This window comes from Lampetra planeri, chromosome 15, assembly GCF_965212315.1.
Source record: "Lampetra planeri chromosome 15, kcLamPlan1.2.h2, whole genome shotgun sequence".
Lineage (NCBI taxonomy): Eukaryota > Metazoa > Chordata > Hyperoartia > Petromyzontiformes > Petromyzontidae > Lampetra > Lampetra planeri.
Window position 1 is genome coordinate 14803309 of NC_136121.1, and position 20040 is coordinate 14823348.

Genomic DNA, 20040 nt, shown 5'->3' on the forward strand with positions numbered 1-20040 from the left:
GTTCTCCCAGAAGGATCAATTCCCTGAGCAGCTCAAGGACCGGCTGCAGATCTTGCCGAGAGTTGTGGAGTTGCTGGCGACGTCGGGGCTGGGAGCCGGCGCTACCTCCACCACTCATCACACCGCAGGAAACACTGGGTCAGGCATCCCGCCAGGCTCGAGAGCGACAGGGAGGACACGCGGGCGGTGTGGTGGACATAGGCTCTGAGCCGTCGTTGTGGTGTGCCCAAGGCTTGCATTTCTCACTGCTGAAAATGTCTGGTCATTGGTGGATAAGGGTATACACATGACTAGTAGCCATGGAGAAAGGTGTACTGAATGTGTTGGACCATGTGTGGAAATATATTTCAAACCTGGCTGAAAATAAGTCGTGCGTGAGGCCAAAAAGAACAAAGCACTTCGGTCTTGCAAAGCCTCTTGTGCCAGTGCGTGCATGTGGGGATGCATGAGGGTGCACAGGAGAGGCGCAACCGCTGCTTGCATTTGGCATCTCCTGGAATGTCGTCTTATCTATTTAGGTGCAGTACTGGTTTTAAATAAAGCAGTATTAACTCTGGTGCTTTAAATCAGCTACAATGTGGCTACTCGTTCAGTTTGTTAAGCTAACCTCGTATTTTTTGAACACTTAAATCTTTCTATTTCATATTTATATTTTTATACTTTTCCTTTCCCAATGTTTTATTAAAGATGTGCTTATGTTGTGAGAATGGCATTATGCATTTTTGTACATAATGTTGAAGTGGGAAAAAAAACTGCCTGAATAAAAGATGACTGCCAAAAAGTTTTATTTTACATTTGTCGAAAACAGTCGGTCACCTTGGCTTTGCAAAAGTCATCCACCACAAACTTATCAAAAACTATAGGCTACAGGTCAATAGACACGTGTGCACAGCTTTTAAAAAATACAAAGCTTTCCACTGGGACAGACAAATCAAAGACAAACCCATAATGCCAGACTTTTAATAATTACTTATTTACCCAGAAAAGTCAGAGGCTGAATACTTCTTGAGATGGGTCCTGCTATATTGGGAAGTTTGGCCAACACGAATGACACTGTTTCTCAATGGGTGGAAACCCACGCAACAGGATTCGAATATATACTCTTTGGTTCTTTGGGTAAAGTCACGTAGGTATAAAATAAATCATGACGTTTTGGGTGCAACACAAGCGTCCGTCAACAGGTGGGAAAGCATGGTCTGCCGCTGAGGCAGACTGTTTTAAAGGGTTTGAAATGGGTGTAGCCCAAGGGTCAAATAAGTGATGTTAATGTGAGAAATTAGCATGTAACTGTAAGATAGGAGAGCGGCCTCCTCGACGAGGGAGTGCAACCCAACGGGTGCAATCCAAAGGGAATGTGGGTATGAAGTGCAATCCAAAGGACGTGTGAGCATGAGAGTGCCATCCAAAGGCATGAGGGTGCTATGCAAAGGACATGTGAGCATGAGAGATCTGAGGCATAGAGAGAGACCCAGAGTCGGAAATAACAGCTGACATAGGCAGGTAGGACAGAAACATCACAGTTAAGACTTTACCTGGTTAATATGTTAATGTCAGCTGTTATTTCCGACTCTCTGTCTCTCTATGCCTCCCTCAGATATCATGCTCACATGTCCTTTGCATTGCACTCTCATGCCTTTGGATTGCACTCTCATACCCACATTCCCTTTGGATTGCACCCGTTGGGTTGCACTCCCTCGTCGAGGAGGCCGCTCTCCTATCTTACAGTTACATGCTAATTTCTCACATTAACATCACTAGCCCCGGCCACTTCTTTATGACCCTTGGGCTACACCCATTTCAAACCTTTTAAAAGTCTGCCTCACCAGCAGGCCACGCTCTCCCACCTGATGACGGACGCTTGTGTTGCGCCCGAAACGTCGTGATTTAATGTATTTTCTACCTACGTGACTTTACCGAGAGAACCAGAGTATGGATTCCTGCAGTCACAAAAGCTTCAAATCGGGTCCTTCATGAATGAGGTACAAGTGTACGCTGCAATGGAAATGAAATGCTCAAGGCTAATGTATAACTGGGGAAAACAATGGGTATAGCTTTTGCATGGTCCCTATTATAGTCTATGGGCATTACTTTTTCTGATTAATTTAAGTCCGTCCCCTTTTCACACCGTGAACAAAAACACCGCGAGACGCAACTACGATCTCCCGCTCAAGTGAGCTCATCCACTAAGCGACACATGAGCGCATCCTTGTCGCTCATGGCACCATTTGCCTCTTTGCCCGCATTCGGCGTGGGCCCTGTCTGGCCCAGCGGGCCTGACCCGGGGTGGCTCGGTGAGCGGGGCGTCACCTCCATTGGTTCCTCGCTCGGCTCCACCTTCACGCTCGCCGTACACGTGGCCTCTCCTCCCCCCGTCCCCGCCGTTGCTGCCGTCTCCCCAGCGCTGCCAGTCCCCTCTCCACCACCGCCCAACGCCGCGAGGCAGCCGGAGAGGAGGTCGTGCACGGCGTCGAGCTGCCGCGAGAATCGTTGCGCCGTGTCGAGCCGCGTGCGGCGCTGCACCTCGAGCAGGACCCGCAGCGTCTCGCGCGCCTGATGCGGCCGGAACTCGTTGACGAGGTGGTGCATGTGCACGAAGAGCAGCTTCAGGTCCTCCAGTTTCTCGTCGCGCCGCACGCTGCTCGGCCCGCGCACCAGCACGTCCAGCAGGTCCAGGAAGTTGACGAGGATGGACACGTTGAGTTTCTTGAGCTCGCGCTTGTGGTCCACGTCGGGTGGGTAGAGGCGGGCGATGCCCTGGCTCTCCAGCGGGCGGATGATCACGTCGTCGCAGTGGAAGGGGTTTCCGAACATGAGGTAGTGGTCGCGGAGGGGCGGGGGGGGCCGCGGGGCAACGCCGCGCCGCACCGCCTCGTCCGTGTACTCCTTGGCGTAGTGCATCGGCGGCAGAGGCAACGAGCTCACCTGCCGTGGGGGGGGGGGGGGGCGAGAGGACAATCTGTCACTTACGGCAGCCAACGTCTGGTGGTAGTGGAGCATGCCAGGTTTGATAGACCTGGTCTGAGAAACTGTTCGGGTTTGGTCTGTGCGAATAGTGGCAACCACCAGACTCGCACCGTGAACGACAGCGGCCCACGGGCTCGGAGAGAGACGAACAGACACAGACGAACATCCACTCAGACTCACAAAGCGACCCACAGACTCGCACACACTTACACGACTTGAGTGAAGGCGCTCTATAAATACGACGGCAGCGGAGGCGTGTTGTAAACATTTTCACCTGCTGAGACTCGGCCATGGTGGCGGCGGTGGTGGCGGGAGGACCGAGCCCGACGAAAAGAAGCGGAGTCCAACCTCAGGCGGCCCGACTCGCGGCGTCTCCCTCTGCCCAGGCCCGGAGGCGGCGGTGCCTGGGGGGGGCGGGGTAACGAGCGCGGGGGGACGTCGGAAACGTTTTCCGACGAGGGATGATGGCGGGGTGCGATCACGCGGGGTAACGCTGAGTAACGCACGCGAACTGTGGAGGGGTAACGAGGGATAGTGGAGGGTAACGAAGGGGAGTGGAGGGTAACGTGGAGCCGCACTGCTCCAGGCGTTATCCGTGACCCCGTGACGCCACTTCCTCCTGACCCCGTCACGTGACGGCGTGCAGAGAGGGGCGGGGCGAGAGGAGGGGCCCGGAGCCGGACAGAGACCCCCCCCCGCCACCAGCAGGTGTCGCAGCGCTGCCACCAGCATCGTCGACGGCATCACCGCCACCACCTCCACCACTAATCATTCACGCCGCAGCAGCAGCAGCATCACCACCTCCACCACCATCAAAACAGCATCAACAATAACAGAATCGCCACCATCATCGCAGCACCACCACCAACCACCATCATTTCATCGATCACTCGGATCGGCCCTGCGAAGCCGAGGAGACGATGTGAGCTCATCAGAGCGAGGTGCGTGTGTGGGTGGTGTGTCTGGGTGCGTGTGTCTGTCTTCTGTCTGTGTGTTTGTCTTGTTGTGACTCGGTGTGTGCGGAGCGGTGGAGCAATGGTTAGCGCACTGAGCTCTGACCCCGGCGACCCGAGTTTTGACGATTATCTGAAACGGTCATGAGCCTCCACTACGTCGACTTAGCTTCAAATGACTACCTGCCGCGATGTGTAGACATCGCCAATGGGGAGACAAAGGTGGTCGGGCGTGGTGTTGGCCACCCACCCATTCGTTTGCCTAGTAATCTGTTAAGGCTGTACGGGGCATCTTTGTGTGATCCCTGACCGCACGTGACCCGCGTGCGATGGTTCTCAAACGATAGCCGCTAAACCGGGTTCGAAAGTGAGGAACCAGGAGTATTCGTTTCCAGTGGAACATTGGGAATGAATGCCATCATCGTTGGCACGCGTTGACCTACAAACGGCACGGCGCCCCAATTCATCGCTTAGTACATTCGCCTTCATTTTCTCAGTGGAAAACTAGACGTGTGTTGCTACACATTTATTTGTGCGTAAAACAGGTAACCGGTCCGTTTTTGCAGCTGTAAAAGGTTCTTGCGATGCATGTAACAATAACAGCCGCAGTCCCCGTGTCTCTGCGTGGAGGTCGCGCCGGTGATGACGGGGAGGTCGGAGGCCCTGACAGCCGGGCTGGCGCGCCTGGTGGGGCTCACCACGGGGCTACCAGACTCCAGCCCGGCCTTGCCGCGCCTCCTGTGCAAAGTCCAGGCCCGACTCGGGTAAGGGGACCAAGGACCCTGGGTCAGGGTCAAGAGGTCATCACGGTCGCACATCGCCACCGCTGCAATTCATTCAGCCAGGTTGTGAAGTCATGGATCCCGTGAATGTCACTCGTTCATTCCTTCCCCCATGTGGACGACTACTGGACTGCATGACGAGCTTGTCTCACCGACACTGTGTTCAACCACCTGGCACACCACTATGCCTCGTGCTCTGGCTGTGTGGCTTTGCAGTGGGGAGCTGGAGCTGGACCCAGACGAGCGACGACTGCAGGCTGCTGTGGACAGGTGAGCGCTGCTGCATTCGACTGGGCCCAGCAAGGCCAACCCTTTCACACAGACGGGGGTTGTGACGCGGCCCAGCGCTGCAGAGGTTCGCAGTTACAATCCGGCGGGCTGCCCTGGGTATTGCTGCGGGTGGGTGTATCATGTGCGTGTATATGTGGGAATATTAACCTGATAAAACTCCACGTGCGCTTCAGAGTGAACGCGATAGATCCTGTGACGTCATTCGAATAAGAGTCCATTATGTGCTGGCTTCACGGTCCATGATTGCCGAATTCTCAAGCTTGCTCTGCAAATCACTTAATTGGAAAACACAGCAACATCGCCCCCTATTGCAAGAACTTGGCAGCACGCTTAACAAATATTGTGAGGCTTTCCTTGGTAAACAAGTGTAATAGATCAGATGTTCCACACCGGTGAGGTTAGTGCATCACAACAATAATTATCTGGGTTCGATTCCCAACTTTGTCACCTGTGTGGCATTTGTATGTTCTCCCCTATTCTGTCGAGTGAGTGTTGTGGGAGTGAGTGTGTGTATCAGTGTATGAGTGGAATTTGTATGTTCTCCCCTTGTGCATGGGTTTCCTCCGGGTTCTTCAGTTTCCTGCCATGGCTAAAAGCATACGTCGTTGATGTTGGCCAAACATCCTAACGCCAGACGCCCTGAAGACAAGTCTTGAGACTCGGTGTGGCTCTCCTGGGTGAATGGGCGATGATTGATCTCACGGAGCGCTAATCACGCTGGCCCTGCCCTGCAGAGTGCACGAGGCATTCGTCACTCTCTCGGAGCCGGACAAAGCTGCCGCCTGGAGATCCCAGATTGCGAGAATCTGCCAGGACACCGTCCCCACGTTTCCCAGGGCAAGATACGCCGCTGAGCACGCGTGCGCGGACACACACACCACAAACCAATTATCACACTTCACACGTAGATTTGAACAGCCATATGAGGATTCATAATTTACTTTTGGGGGAGGCAACATGATAGTAATCTGGCCAAATTTTTTTTTTTATCTCGAAACTCTCCACTACCCAGCAGAGCCTAACAATTGTCATGCGTACCAGCGTTTAGTCATTCCTCAGTTGTTATTGTTTCAGCATTGAGTTGCAGAATTCTCACAGCCACAAATTACATGTGCAATGTTTTGTTTGAAACTGCGTCAGGCATCCTCAGGTTTAATAGTAACCAATAAATGGGTACTGTAGTAATTTTCAGAATCAATTGATGATTATGAAAGCCAGGGACTGGTAATTTATTCCAGAGGGATTTTAGTAATAAATGTACTGATTGGCACGTGAAAACGTTCAAACAGCATGGCAGCAGGCAGGCCTAAGTCACTGCTTGCTACATTTGATCTGGTTTCTCAGGTCATGTCCTGTTGCCGTGATCTTGCTGGGACCACAGGGTCGGTTGTTAAACTTAGCAGCTTTTTGACTTCAGCTTGTTACTCTGCATTGTGTTCTGCTCACACTCGCCCCCCACACTGCACACAAAGATCCAGGAGCCAGCCTTTGAAATGCAGTGACTCCCTTTTGCCTACGACCCCATTTGACGAGAGACGGCACGCCTCGCTCAGCTCCCTAACAGAAGCAGGGGCACAAATTTCGCAAATAGATGCTAATTCAACTTTACTAAATTCAGGTTATGACGAAGGATCACTTTGATTGAAATTTGAATCTCGGAGCTCCGCATGAACATGCCTCGGCACTCAGCGCCCCACGTGGCTCTGAGCCGGAGGTCTTGCCCGCGTGGGCGTGTCCACCAGAAGTGGCAGGGCCTCACAGGCAGTACACATGCACAGCTGTCACACGCACACCGTCGACTCACTCTCCCCTGTGCTGCTCGCCGCAGGTGGAAGTACGCTGTGCGATGGTGTCGCTGCTCGTTGCCCTGGCTGCTCCCGTGGGCTGCCCCAGTCACCTCCTGCCTGCGTCCGCCCTGCCTGCCTCCACTTCGCTCCTAGGTACCATAAAACCCTGGCTTGCCATTCTAATAGGGCAGGGGGAAATCCCTCAAAGTATAACGATCTAGCTTCTAATGAGCACCAATGAAGCCTTACTCAAGTGAATTACCTAAAAAAATTTGATTTATAAATTGAACATGAATACACCCAGCCAGGTGGGCAAGCGGCAGAGTGAGCAACTAGCAATCGGAAGGTTGCTAGTTCATATCCTGTTTAGGGGGATGACTTGGCTCATCATTCTTCCCTCCGGGGTCAATAATAGAAGTACAACTTTGTGTAGAAATCATCAGTAGTCCTATGAGAAAGACTCACCTGTGACGTCGGAATGTTGGAATTTACACCACTAGCTCCGCAGGGCTGTCAAAAGGAGATGGATACCAATGGCTCTGCTCATTTGAGCAGCACGAAATCACTTTATAATGAACGACTATGTGCTGCTTTATTTCGAGACCATCTGGTTGTGTATGCTCCTTGGCTTGCAGCAGCAAATCAGGCTGAGGGTTGCCACCTCTTCCACAGAGCAAAACAGACATTTCTAGTCAGCCAATGTCTATTAAAACTTGCAGTAAACTGTCATAAAGTTCCACATAATACCACGAGATGTTAAACCTTTTTAAACCTATTTTATTTAGCAGGTAAAGCCCACTGAGCTATGAGCTCTTTTGCAGTGGCGTCTTGGCCACACATGACAGCTGATTGAATGGGCTGATACCGTCACATGGAAATTTATAGTAGCACCCAAATAATCTAATAGAAAATTCGTGTGACCACCATGGGGAGAGAGATCACGCGGACTCCAAATATACAACTGGCATCGTCAGGGTCTGGGATCGAACCTACGAGCTGCGTACCAGGCGAGGGAGATAACATCTCCTCGCCACGGCAGATGTTGAATAAAAAAACAATTCCTACTGCAGGAACACAAATGCTAATTCTCAGAATGTCCAAATTAAAACAATATATTAATCCCATCAGCCATACAGCCTTATGGGAGTGCATAATTTCAGCACCATTGGCACCATCGGCACACCCAAACTCAGTGTCTCATCAGCATAATCAGGCTCGCTGGTAGACTGCGAGATGTGTTTATTTATCTGCAAGGGTCCTCTCTGTTAGACAGGGGTCCTAGCCAAACATTGACAGGAGGCTACGCTAGTGGGGCTGCATGACATCTCGCCCACACGCACGTGCTTACCGTTGTCTCGCTGCTTCCTCCTCCTCCTTTCCCTCTTGCTCTCTCAACGGCACCACTTGGCTTTCCACTCTCTCTCTGGCTGGCTGGTAAGCTGATGCCGCTGTCTGTGGGGTGGGGAGTCGGTGGCCTGCGAAGGAAACGACTTCCATCCCTACCGGCCATGGTTCCGTACGTCACTACAGCCAGCACAGCTTGTCTCTGTTCTCCTGCCTACCTTGATTGTTCGCCCTGCTGCACAACACGTGTTTATCTTAACGTCTCCCAACTGCCTATGTCACTGTTTAAACTTGATCAGTTTATGCAGTTTTCTCCTTTACCTCCAATTGCCTAAAAAGTAATATATTTTTAAGTAAAACATCCACACATCCGCAATGCTGAGAAATGACATGCAATTTGCTCAGTTTCGATTACAGACAGCAGCAGTCATTGCACACGACTGCAAACAACTTGGCAGGACCCTTCTAAAAGAGAGTTGAGACTCAGTGAGGCATTCCTGGTAAACTATTGTCATGGGTAATCCCAATTGAGCAACCTGCAGGCAACTTTCAGCATTGAGATGTCTGGTCAATACCAGTTCCACTTTGTGTGTGTGTGTTTAGATATGGGAGGAAACCTGAGACCCCAGGGAAAACTCATGCAGAACAGGGGGAGAATGTACAAACACAAAAACGCACCTGAGTTGAGAATTGAACCCAGGTGCTTCTTGCTGTGGGACACGAGTACTATCACAATGCCACCCTGGTTTCCAGGTCCGTAGGTGTTTATATTCGTGTTGTGTGTGCGCATGTACGTCCAGGACTTCTCAGAAAGTGAGGACTTCTGCCCAGATGAAGGAAAGGAGTTGCATTTGCAGCCATTCAGCAGAGAGGACTCAGGCATTCAAGTGGATGTCACACCCTCAGAGGAGGCTCCCTCGCAGCCAAGGCTTCGGAGTGTGCAGTGGATTGGTGAGTGGTTGGTTCGTGAGTGGGTGGTGGGTGAGTTGATGGGTGGATGCAGTGGTTTTTGTGACCGTGCGCTGTGTGTGCGCTGCGTAGCAACTCTATCCGAGGACCGGCGGTGGCTGGAGAAGAGCGTTGTGCAGCAGTACTGGACGGCGCCCAGGAGAAGTGCCCAGCACAGCTGTCACCCCAACGCCAGCCTGGCCTCCACATGGTGGCAACCACCCTCACACGCATGGGCACGGGGGGTTGTGTGTGTGACGTCACTCGTGTTTGCGTGTGAGGTTACCTGTGTGTGTGTGTGAGGTCACCCTTGTGTGTGTGGTGGTGAGGATCACTTGTGTGTGTGTGGTGGTGAGGGACACCTGTGTGTCTGAAGTCACCTGTGTGTGTGTGGTGGTGAGGGACATGTGTGTGTGAGATCACCTGTATGTGTGATGGCGAGGGTCACCTGTGTGTGTGGGGACACCTGTGTGGGCGTGTGTGGTGGCGGTGGTGGTCCTCACTGGGGTGCACTTGAGTGTATGGTGGAGGGCACCTGTCTCGTTGGACGTCATCCGTGCTGCTGGGGGTGGCCTCTGGCAGTGAGGTGGACGTGTGATTGTCAAAGTCATCTGCGTGTACCGACTGTCACCTGTCGGCCATGCAGGAACCGGCACCTGCTCGCCACGGAGTCCCTGGCTGCCCCGCGTGACCACCTGGTGCTCACCGAGGCTCAAGTTGTCCGGGAGACGCTGTGGTGAGAGGCTGCTCATTAACAATACCGGTTTTGACATTTACTGTCTCATCAGCACAGTCATGCTTGCTCAAACCAATGCTGGTGAACTCCTAAATGTGTATAAGCAAGGGCCCTTTCTGTTAGATTAGCTCCCAGAAGGCCGTGGGGCTGATGGGATGTGTACAACACACTTATTTTATATGTGGAAGAACAGATTTGTGAAGCAGGCAGAGTGTCTGCTTCTCTGTTATGTTGATTTAATGAGACTATACTTAACAATTCGAGTGCTTTTAAACAACATTATTCAAACTATAAAACTAAAGATTAAACACGGTAAGTATTTGGTTTATTTTGGTGCTAAACAAATCAAGACAAACGTTGGGGGTGTGTGCAATTGTTTGGGTGCGTTTATGGTGCACATCTCTGTGTGTGTATTGGTAATAGAGCAGTTGTCGAGAGAGTGGAGAGTTTCCCACACCTGGGAAGTGTGCTTATGACCAGCACCAGTTTGACAGTAGAGGTCTCACTCCGAAACAGTCAGGCGGCGTTATCTTTTCATCGGCTGCGCAATGCTGTGTGGAAGCTACCTGGTCTGCCGCTCCGCACGAAGCTTCGGGTCTTCTCGGCCACAGTCATTCCCTCCCTTCTCTATGCTTCTGAAACGTGGACCCCTCTAATGGAACATCTGTGCCGATTAGACACATTCAGGCTGGCATGCCTATGATCCATCCTGGGTTTAACCAAGCTGGATTGTGTGAAGAGCTCACAAATCCTTGAAAGATCTGGACACATTCCCATCAGTGAGGTCCTCCGGCAGGCAAGTCTGCATTGGCTGGGTCATGTAGCCCGCATTCCCAGCCACCGCATGCCCAAGCAGCTTCTGTTTGGCTGCATAGAGGGGCTAAACGGGCACAACATGGGCTGGAGAAGAGATGGACTGATGCGGTACGGGAGGATGTGGAACTGAGTGGACTTGCCGACGACTGGTACCAGCGGTGTCAATATCGGCCTTTATGGAGGAGGCTCGTGAAGGACACTACTGGGCAGTTGGAGGCATTAGCCCTCCAGCAACAACGGAGGGCATAGGAGCGACGCTCACAACAACGAGCGGTGCGCCGGGCGGCTAAAATACAGCAAATTGGCACAATAGGGGGTACAGCTGTTGCATCTACCGGTCATCTCAGTCAGCCAACCCAGAGACCTGTCGGCGAACCTTTCCACCCTTAATGTGGCCTCAAAGTGCACCTGGCCTCGCACAGGCGCGGGTACTGGCATTGGGTGTATTTATCCTGCCACCTGCCACCTGCTGCATGACAGCTGCTGCATGGCGGCTGCTGCATGGCGGCTGCTGCCTGCTTCCTGCTGCCTGCTTGCTGCTACCTGCTTGCTGCTGCTTGCTGCCTGCTACCTGCTGCCTACTGCCTGCCTGCTACCTGCTGCATACTACCTGCTGAATTTGTTTACCTGAGCTGCCTTTTAAATGTGAGGTGCTCCACCCAAGCCTTTGTCTAAGCTCTGGCCAGGGCTGAGCTGAAACCGACTCCAGCTGCCTTGAGTCACACAGGCTGTAGCTCCAGCAGAGTAGACCCCTATTCCCACTCAATGTTGTCACTGCAGGTCGGTGCTGTTAGGTCACTTTTCACAATATATTTAAAGTCTGCATGTGTTGGTATGTGTTAGGGTGTATTTACGGTGAGTGTGTGATTGTTGGTGTGTCTGGGTGTTGGTGTGCGTGCGTGTAGGCTGCTGTCGGGTGTTCGATGTCTCTTTGTCTATCAGCTCTGCGAGGGGAAGGTGTTGGTGAGACCAGGAATCACTGTCTCGCATCTCACACCGGTGAGAATATATCTTTTGCCATCAGCATCTAATCGCCTGCTCCTCCTGCTGGCCACCACTGCCTTAGGGCTGTAAGCAGGAGATGAGCACCAATGTCTCAGTGCTTACCTGAGCAGCTAATACTTTGAATGTGTTAATACCAAATGTTTTGTGAACGCTTCACCAGCTCACATAGCCAAACAAATTAAATTGTCACATGTACAAGCATTTAGTTGTTCCAGCTCGTGCACCGGTAATTCGAAGAGCAATTCTCACGGCCGAATTTAGCTGCAATTAGATATGTTTCTTCAGATCATCAACTAGGATGGTATTTTTTACTTCCTTCAACTCACTAGTAAGCTGAACCATATCATTTGACGTGTTGTTAAACACTTCTACACCATGCAACATTTTTTTTTGTTTGGCTATGTCAGGTGGTGGAGGGTTTGATAACAAAATGTTGGGCAGATCACTCCGTGGCCTTACCCAAGATAAATTATGACTCGTAATATTATGGAATGGTAATATTTACAGTAATATTTACGTGCCACACAGCAATACATTCCTGGGTTAGAATCCCAATAGGGTGCCTTTCTACGTGCAGTTTGTACGTTCTGCCCCTTTTCTGCGTGTGTTACCTCTGCGTTTCCTCCCACAGATAAACCCACACACACAGTGGAACTGGTATTGGCCAAACATTCCCAATACGCATTAATTACCTGCGAATTACTCAATTGGGTTGGCACAGAGCAGAAACATTGCCGCTCCTGCCAAAACCTTTGCAGGACCTTCATGAAAAAGAGTTGACACTCGGTGAGGCTTTGCTGGGCAAATAAGCGGAACAATAACTGCGAACGTCTGTGGGTGATTTGTCTGTCGTTTCGGCAGAGCTGTCTACGAGCTGTCTGCGAGCAATTCGCCTCCTTCGGGCAACTTGTCTTGCGGCTGCAGAAGTTTGTGGAGAGCGTGAGCCGCCCGCTGGGCCCCCGGGCAGGCCCCTGGGTGGGTCCCTGGGTGGGCGCTCACCTCCAAGGCCCCCTCACCCCGGGCCCCCACGGTCCTGGAGGGCCCCTCGGCTGGGAACGTCCCGCGGAGGACTCCGCACCCTGCCGCACCTACCAGGCCCTGGCCTGGGCCCTGGCTCGATATCTGCAGGGGTTCAAGCGGCAGCTGGCCGACGTCGAGCGCAGGGCCATCTGTCAGGGTGAGGCGCATGCCCTGCTCGGACTATCCCACGACAGCCAGCATCGGTCACGGTCGCATCAGCAGGACCGTGATGCGGCCCAGCGACAGCGCGTTCAACGCTTGTCGCGGGGTTCGTAGTTCGGATCTGGCAGGCCACCCTGGTTATTACTGCGCTCTCGTATTAACTGTGAAATACTCCGCGTTGTATGCTTCACGGTGGACGTTAAAGATCCCATGACATCATCCGCAAGGGTTACCCGTTGTGTGTGGTGGTATCCAAATTTGGCAAATTTCAGAATTTGCCCCCAAATTATCCAATTTCAATTACACATGGTGACTTCTCCCTTTCCTCGCAGATGATATACAGAACCAGCCTTCATGATAGGCTCGTGCTTAGGAATGGCATGGACACCAAATGTCTTGTGTAACTACTATTATTAATTTATATCTTAAAGATCTCCCCACTTTGCAGAGCGTCTGTTCTCTACCCCAGTAGCTGTGAACATCAACTCTGCAGCGATGTTCCAGGCGAGTCCACGGACCCCATGGTGTCACCGCTTGTGCAGCGTGGCTGTATGAATCCTTCCACTCTCATGCTCTCTTTAGTTAAAATGTTTATCTTTCATTACTTTATTCAACTTGAATACAAAGCAATCGTTTAATTTTGTTCACCAGCATCAGTTCAACCGAGCCTGACTGGTGCTAAGGAGACACTGAATGTCGAAATTGTTCCCGAGTTTTGCTCATGTTGAATCAATGCTGCTGAAATGATGTTCTCCCAGAATGCCGTGTAGCTGATAGGATGTGTAAAAATTATTTTGATTTGTTTTGTGGAGAGACGGATAATAGGACCTAAGTAGGCCAAGGTCGTACATGGTGAACAAACGGCGACGTCGCCTCGCATCGCCTTGCGCTGCCGCGTTGTCGCCGGTCCCCTCTGATGGACCACCCCGCCGTTTTTTTCAGAGCGGGCGGTGACGCTGGCGATGCTTCAGGCTGAACTCGCCGGACGCTTCGCCGAGCTGCGCGCGCTGCGACGCGCATTCGCCGTCGGCGTCCGCGAGGTGCCGCCCGACGTACCGCACGTCGTCAAGGCCTCGCACCTCCTCAACACGCTGCTGCACGCCGTGCTAGCCGGCGACGCGCTCGGAGAGGCGGCTGACTCCTCCGTGAGCCCGCCCGCTCCCTTGCGCATCCTCGCTTTGCACTGCCATACTTGGGGATTCCCCCCCCCATCGATAGTCTCTCGTCCGAGGGCTTATTCTTCTATCATCATTACTACACTTACTTACCCAGAAGGGCCTCACTGAGTCTCAAGACTCTTTTTCTGGAGGGAGGGTCCTGCTTAGTGTTTGTAGTAGCGGGTGACGTTGCTGCAGTGCATCATCCAAATTCAGTAATTTACAGGTAATTTTGCAGCATTGGAATGTTGGTTGGCCAATACCAGTTATATTGTTTGGGTTTTTTTTACCTCGAGGATGAAGCTAGAGAACCTGGAGGAAACCCATGCAGAGCAGGGGGAGAACATACAGACCCTACACAAAAAGGCACCCGAGTCAGAAATCGAACTAAGGCCCTTTGCTGTGAGGCTGCAACCCTGCTTTTCCTATCCATCATGAATCTGTGCATCTACTTTGCACAACCGGCTCATTTCAGCTGTTCTGGAATGTTACTCATCTATCTTAGGAGGTAATTAATATGTTCGGCTTCTCTATTCTGTGCCACAGCCTCTAACGCCGAAAACTTACCGATTCACGATAGTTACTTACTCACTCAACAGAGGTCAGTTACTCCTTTGTCACTCTTATATTGCTACTGCCATGGGCACGGTTCCCTGAACTACACTCATTGATTGTGAGTTGAGGACTCGGTCAACCAAAAACTGTCAACTCATCCACACAGTGTTCAACCGCCACACTGCAGGTCACAAGAATTCACTCACGTACTCATTCACCGACTCATTCACACACTCATCCACTTACTCACCTACTCCATGCAATGGAAAACTCACGCTTTGCTGCACTGGCTTGGCACAGCCCCAGCACAGGTTAGATATGTCAGTGGAAAAGGATTAAAGGCCCTGTGTGTGTGCGTGCGTGTGGCAGGGGCAGCTGCTGCTGTGGCTGTGGTTGCAAACCGTGCGTCCATACATTGAAATCATCGACGACTGGATCACGCTGGGACGACTTCACGATCCGTCACGCGAGTTCATCATTCAGAGGTGCCTCTGTCACTTGTGTGTAAGGCACAATGAGCAGCATGGGTGGTGCACCTGCCAATTATCTCAGACAGTTAATCCATAGCACCTGGGTCTGACCTGCCAGCAACAAGCCTTCCACACTTCACGTGATGTCCTCCGAGTGCACCTAGCCTGGCACAAGTGCCGTTCGGACATCACTGCCACTTAGTGGAAAACGGCAGCTGTTCTTGTGGTTAGTGCATGCACCACAAACCCAGCAACCCGAGTTTGATTCCCACTCATAACCAGCATCAGTGAAAAACATCTGGACCTGTCCTGGGGCTCCCCTAGGTCTGATTCAGCCTTAAATGAGTACCCGGTGTGGTGTGTAAACATCAGCACTTGGGGGATAAAAGTGGTCGGGCGTGGTGCTCGCTACACCGCCCCCCATAGGTAAGGCCCTTCTGTTAGATATGGGTTCTAGGTCGACACAAAACAATCTCATAGAATTAAAACATTGAAAAGAACGACTGATGCTGTAGAAAATACAGCATTGTTCTCGTGATTTTTAATAGCAGACCAACTTGTGATAACATCATCCAAACTTGCAATGTATGTATTTTGAACTTCTTTTGCACCATACATAGCCAACTGTGCTAATCAGAGGTGTAATGTTTGAAAAACGACACCACGACTAACACGACAAATACAGTTGTCGCCCCTGCTGCGAAAGCCTCGCAGGACCCTCCTGAGACTGAGTCTTGAGACCAAGGCTTCATGGGTAAATGCACATAAACAAAATAATCACCTTCATATGACTGATGTTCACGTAGAGCAGCAACTGTAATTTTACAAGGAAGTTATTGAGACAGATGATTGCATCAGGAGTCGTGGAATGCATCGCTGTGATGCCTCCTTCGCATTTGTGAACTGGGCAGTGAGTCGTTCTATGCTTCACTGTTTGTTCTGGGTGACCTCAGTCACTGCACACTGCCAGACGGTTTTAAATTTTCTATTTGTTGATTGCATTAGTCGTGATTTCTCAATAACCATGGTGGGCCACGTGTAAGCTGCTATCTTCTACTCCACGATGATAATGATGATGACGTTGATGACGTTGATGACGACGACGACGAGAGTCAGGCGAGGAGGGAGCGCTGTGCCGGGCAGCGTCGTGATTCCGCGCTCGCCCTCTGGCTGCAGGAACGACGCGGAGCGCGTTGCCCGTCGCGACTTCTGGTTCTCCACCTACACGCTCTACTGCGTGTGCGAGAGGAACGGCGCTGCTGGGGGTGCCCGAGGGACTCCCACGGGGGGCCCAGAGGCCCCTGACGAGCCCACGATGGCAGCGTTTCTGAGACCCGTGCTCAAGCAGCTGATCCTGGCCGGGAAGTCAACGCAGCTTCTGCACGGCCCGGGGTTGGGGGGCCCGACTCGGCCCCCACACGGTATGACAGCGCTTCCCACCGCGTCCCTCGCGTCCTGCACGTCTGTCACGTCGCGGCACTGGGGCGGGCCTCTCTTCTCACACGATTTTAAATTTCGAGGTAGTGTTTGTGTGACCAGGTTGAGAACTCGAGAGGAGTCTCATTTGCAAGAGTGATAACCTGGGTTACCACAAAGACACAAGCAATCGCGTAGAAACAGCAACGAAGCAAATAGCGTAAAAACAAGCACGTGGTCCACGTTGATTTATTATTCATCTCTCGGCTGTTGTCTCCCCCTTGAGTTCAACGTGTTTCTGCTTGTATCGCTTCACAGTTCGAATTCGGCAGGCTTCCCTGGGTACTACTTAAGTGGGTGTATTAACTGTAAAATATTCCGTGCCATCTACTTTACTCACAAACGGACGTTAAAGATCCCGTGATGTCATTCGAAACGAGCAGGCCGTTGTGTGATGGCGTCATGATCCAAGTGTGCCAAATTCCAAAAATTATGTTCCAAATTACACAATTTGGATTGCACACAGCAGCAATCATCGTCTCCTACTGGCAGACGAATGCCCACTTGCCGGCCAGTTGCTGAGTCACCTTGTGCCGTCTTGTGCCGCTCAGGGACCGTTGCCTCTCAGGGTGCCCTTCGATCTTTGCGCACTGCCCTACTAACCCCGACATTTTATTTAGATTTCTGGCCACGGTCTGGGCCACTTCTCGGTTGACTCATTTTGAAAGATGTAGCTGGTGAGACAAAGGCGGCCAGGCGTGGTGCTGGCTCTACCACCCCCTTGCGTGCCTTGCCGGCCTTAATGTCACTTAATTTTACTGGTTTTTAAATGTCAGTTGTCCAAATCAACTCTTGACTGTAAATATGTTGGATTTAATATTTATGGTGTTTGTGCATTATTTTAGATTTCTTCTGTAACGCGGTTGTTTACGCCCCGTTTTATTTTTGCTTTATGTGCTGTGCTTGTTTCTAAGTTTTTCCTTTTGTCATTGTGGTGACCCAGGTTCCTCTGGCACACGAGGCTCTATTCTTCTCTTTTGAATTCTCATCCTGCGTGTGCGTCTACACGGGGGACCTGTGTGTGTGCGTGCGTTCAGGCTGGGACAGGGGCAGCCTCTACACACAGTTCTGCGAGGGCCTGGATCCTCACCTGAGCCCCCCCGGGCGTCACGGCTGCTGCACCCCATGCGGCACGGAGCCGGCGAGTGGTGGCACGGGGCCGGGGGATAGGGAGGAGGTCCCCGGGGCCCTCCGAGCGCACATGCAGGAGGAGCACCGGGACCCCCTCCTCGAGATCAACTTTTCCAGGTGCCCCCCAAGCTCTTACTACAATATCTTCCCTCGAGTCAAGAAAAGCGTGACATTTTTTATCGATCGCAAATCTGACGGAGCTGTTTGGTGCTGGCTGCTTCACGTTTTGGCATTTGGACCTTTCCTTAGCAGCTGTTTAAAAATTAAAAACAGTAAATATTCCCAGTGAGTGGCCGAGCCGAGTGCGTGAGTGTTGAGCCCGAGCTGCGGTTGACCAGTTGCTCTGTGTTACCCAGGTCACATCTGCAAATGAGACTCCTCCTGGTCTCGTGAGTTCTCTCACCTGGTTCAACAAAATCAACTTGAAGTCGAACACAGTCAAACAAATGAAATTATCACGCATACAAACATTTAACTCACCAATTGTTATTCTTTCAACTCACTCTGGTGAACTGAATCGTGACATGGGCTGCGAAGACCCCCGTGTGATAAATCGTGACCGCGGTGTCTCCCGCAGGATGTTCCTGGTAGAGCGCAGCTCCTCGGCGGCGTGGGACGAATGCAACGGGAACACGGCGCGCGGTGGCGCCGAGGGGGCTGACGAGCCGCCCCGCCTCCGTTGCCCTCTCCTGCAGGCGCTGCAGCGCAGCCTGTACGGCCGCGTGGAGCAGCGCTACCGTGCCTGCTGCGGGCAGCTCATGGCCACTCTCAAGTCGCACTGCAGGTCGTGCACTCACGGCGGCGACACTCGTGCTTCGCCTGGGTTTGATTCTCGACTTGGGCACCTCTCTGAGTGTTTATGTTCTCCCCCTGTTCTGCATGGATTTCTTCTGACTTTTACAGTTTCCTCCTATAGCTAAAACCATGCAATGTAACTGGTAGTGGCCAAAACATCCCAATGCTGAAACATTACTTGTAAGTGACTCAATTGTGATTACACAGCAGCAACATCGCCCCTACTGTAAAAAGTTGGCAGGGCCCTCCTACAAAAGTGTCTTGAGACTCGGCGAGGCTTTCCTTGGTGAAAAAAGAAAAATAATAAAAACAAACACAGCAAGGGTGTGGTCGGTGGCATCGACAGGGAAGCTGCCCTGGCAAATTTGGACCATGCTGCTCACACACAATGTATTACTCTTCTTTGAATGGTATCATGGGATCTTGAACATCCACTGTAAGTGAAGCAGATGGCAAAAAGTATTTAATGGCCGCTTGACGTTTTGGGCCTTTGGTTTCTGTGGCCAATAACTGTTTAAAGAAACAATTGTGGTTCGTAATTTATATTTGGGTTAGGCCATGGAGCGATCTGGCCACATTTTTGTCCCTCCACCACCTGACCCTTCACCACGTGACGCAGCCAAACAAATTAAATCATCATGCGTATGAGCGTTTAACGTCGCGTACGAGCATTTAACGACACGCCAGTTGTTGTTTAAGCTCGTTGGTGATGATTGTGCCCCCAGGCTGCTGTCGCACGTGAAGGCCATGCGCAGCTACTTCCTCATGGAGGCCGGCGACGCAATGCATGCTTTCTGCACGGCGCTCTTCTGCTGCGACGCCACGTCGTGGACACAGCCTGACGTGCTCGTCGCACAGCTGCAGCACGCACTCGCCACGCACCGCACGTGCCATGCGAGCAGGCACGAGATGCGCACCGCACACGCCACGCAGCCTACATGGGTGATCTTTGTGGGGAGTTGTGTGGAGCAAAGCTAGGAGGGGCGGTACTGTTAGCGAACAGCACCTATGAAGACCGGCACAGCATACGAGTGGGTGGGTGGGTGGGTGGCCTGCACCTTGCCTGGCCACCTTTGTCTCTCTAGTGGTGATGTTTGCACATTGCACCAGGTACTCATTTGATTCTGAGCCGACCTAGGGGAGGCCCAGTTTAGATAATCATCACTGGTATTGGCCGCGAGCGGGAAATTAACTTGGGTCGCCGGGTTTGTAGCGCAATGTTAGCCATGGCGCCACCGCTCCCCAACTCGGTCGCGTGCATGTAGAAGCTGGGATTGTGCGTGTGACCCTGTGTGACCCTGTGTGACCCTGTGACCCTGGTGGTGGTGCGGCCCTGCAGGCTAAGCGTGAGCGTCAGGAAGCAGAGCCGCTTCCAGAAACGAAGCCTCGTGCACGCGCTCGATGGGCTGCGGCTACACTACCAGGTTCACGTCCACGCGGCGCTGCGTGTTGCACGGCACGCTGCACACAGATGATAAACGATATTTTGTATCTAGCAGCATTCATACAAACTGCAGCAGAGCAAGAAGCTTCTGCCGAGCTTGTGATGCTGCATGGAGTTCGTACAGAGTCTGCACAGTGGCCTCCACTGGAATCCGCAGATAAGCGCTTGGGAAGGCGGTCAGAACCAGTGCCAATAATTGCCCGT

General features: G+C 52.1%; 4 protein-coding genes across 7 annotated transcripts in view; 3 read left to right on the top strand and 1 right to left on the bottom strand.

Moving 5' to 3' along the window:
* Positions 1 to 781, top strand: part of LOC144722815 (serine/threonine-protein kinase PLK4-like) — a 60820-nt gene extending 60039 nt beyond the window's left edge. For all 4 annotated transcript variants that reach the window (XM_078601254.1, XM_078601255.1, XM_078601256.1 and 1 more), the window contains one exon: positions 1 to 781. In XM_078601254.1, coding sequence (XP_078457380.1) covers positions 1 to 208 — 208 coding nt within the window. In that variant the 3' untranslated portion in view covers positions 209 to 781.
* MED7 (mediator complex subunit 7) lies at positions 769 to 3611 on the bottom strand. Its single transcript, XM_078601261.1, has 2 exons — positions 3239 to 3611; positions 769 to 2922 (listed from the first exon to the last, which is right to left on the bottom strand). Exons 1-2 carry the CDS (start codon positions 3254 to 3256, stop codon positions 2167 to 2169), a joined length of 774 nt encoding a protein of 257 aa, XP_078457387.1. The 5' UTR covers positions 3257 to 3611; the 3' UTR covers positions 769 to 2166.
* Positions 3255 to 9059, top strand: LOC144722838 (uncharacterized). The gene is made up of 6 exons (XM_078601285.1): positions 3255 to 3350; positions 4588 to 4681; positions 4916 to 4969; positions 5725 to 5827; positions 6819 to 6930; positions 8922 to 9059. The coding sequence occupies exons 1-5, from the start codon at positions 3255 to 3257 to the stop codon at positions 6928 to 6930; spliced, it is 459 nt and encodes a 152-aa protein (XP_078457411.1). The 3' UTR covers positions 8922 to 9059.
* LOC144722839 (gamma-tubulin complex component 5-like) overlaps positions 8910 to 20040 on the top strand; it is a 27386-nt gene continuing 16255 nt past the window's right edge. The window contains exons 1-12 of the mRNA XM_078601287.1: positions 8910 to 9072; positions 9163 to 9280; positions 9716 to 9805; positions 11527 to 11620; positions 12488 to 12803; positions 13751 to 13953; positions 14890 to 15005; positions 16167 to 16411; positions 17504 to 17714; positions 18175 to 18381; positions 19118 to 19294; positions 19732 to 19816. Coding sequence (XP_078457413.1) covers positions 8910 to 9072; positions 9163 to 9280; positions 9716 to 9805; positions 11527 to 11620; positions 12488 to 12803; positions 13751 to 13953; positions 14890 to 15005; positions 16167 to 16411; positions 17504 to 17714; positions 18175 to 18381; positions 19118 to 19294; positions 19732 to 19816 — 2025 coding nt within the window. The remainder of the gene's footprint in view (positions 9073 to 9162; positions 9281 to 9715; positions 9806 to 11526; positions 11621 to 12487; positions 12804 to 13750; positions 13954 to 14889; positions 15006 to 16166; positions 16412 to 17503; positions 17715 to 18174; positions 18382 to 19117; positions 19295 to 19731; positions 19817 to 20040) is intronic.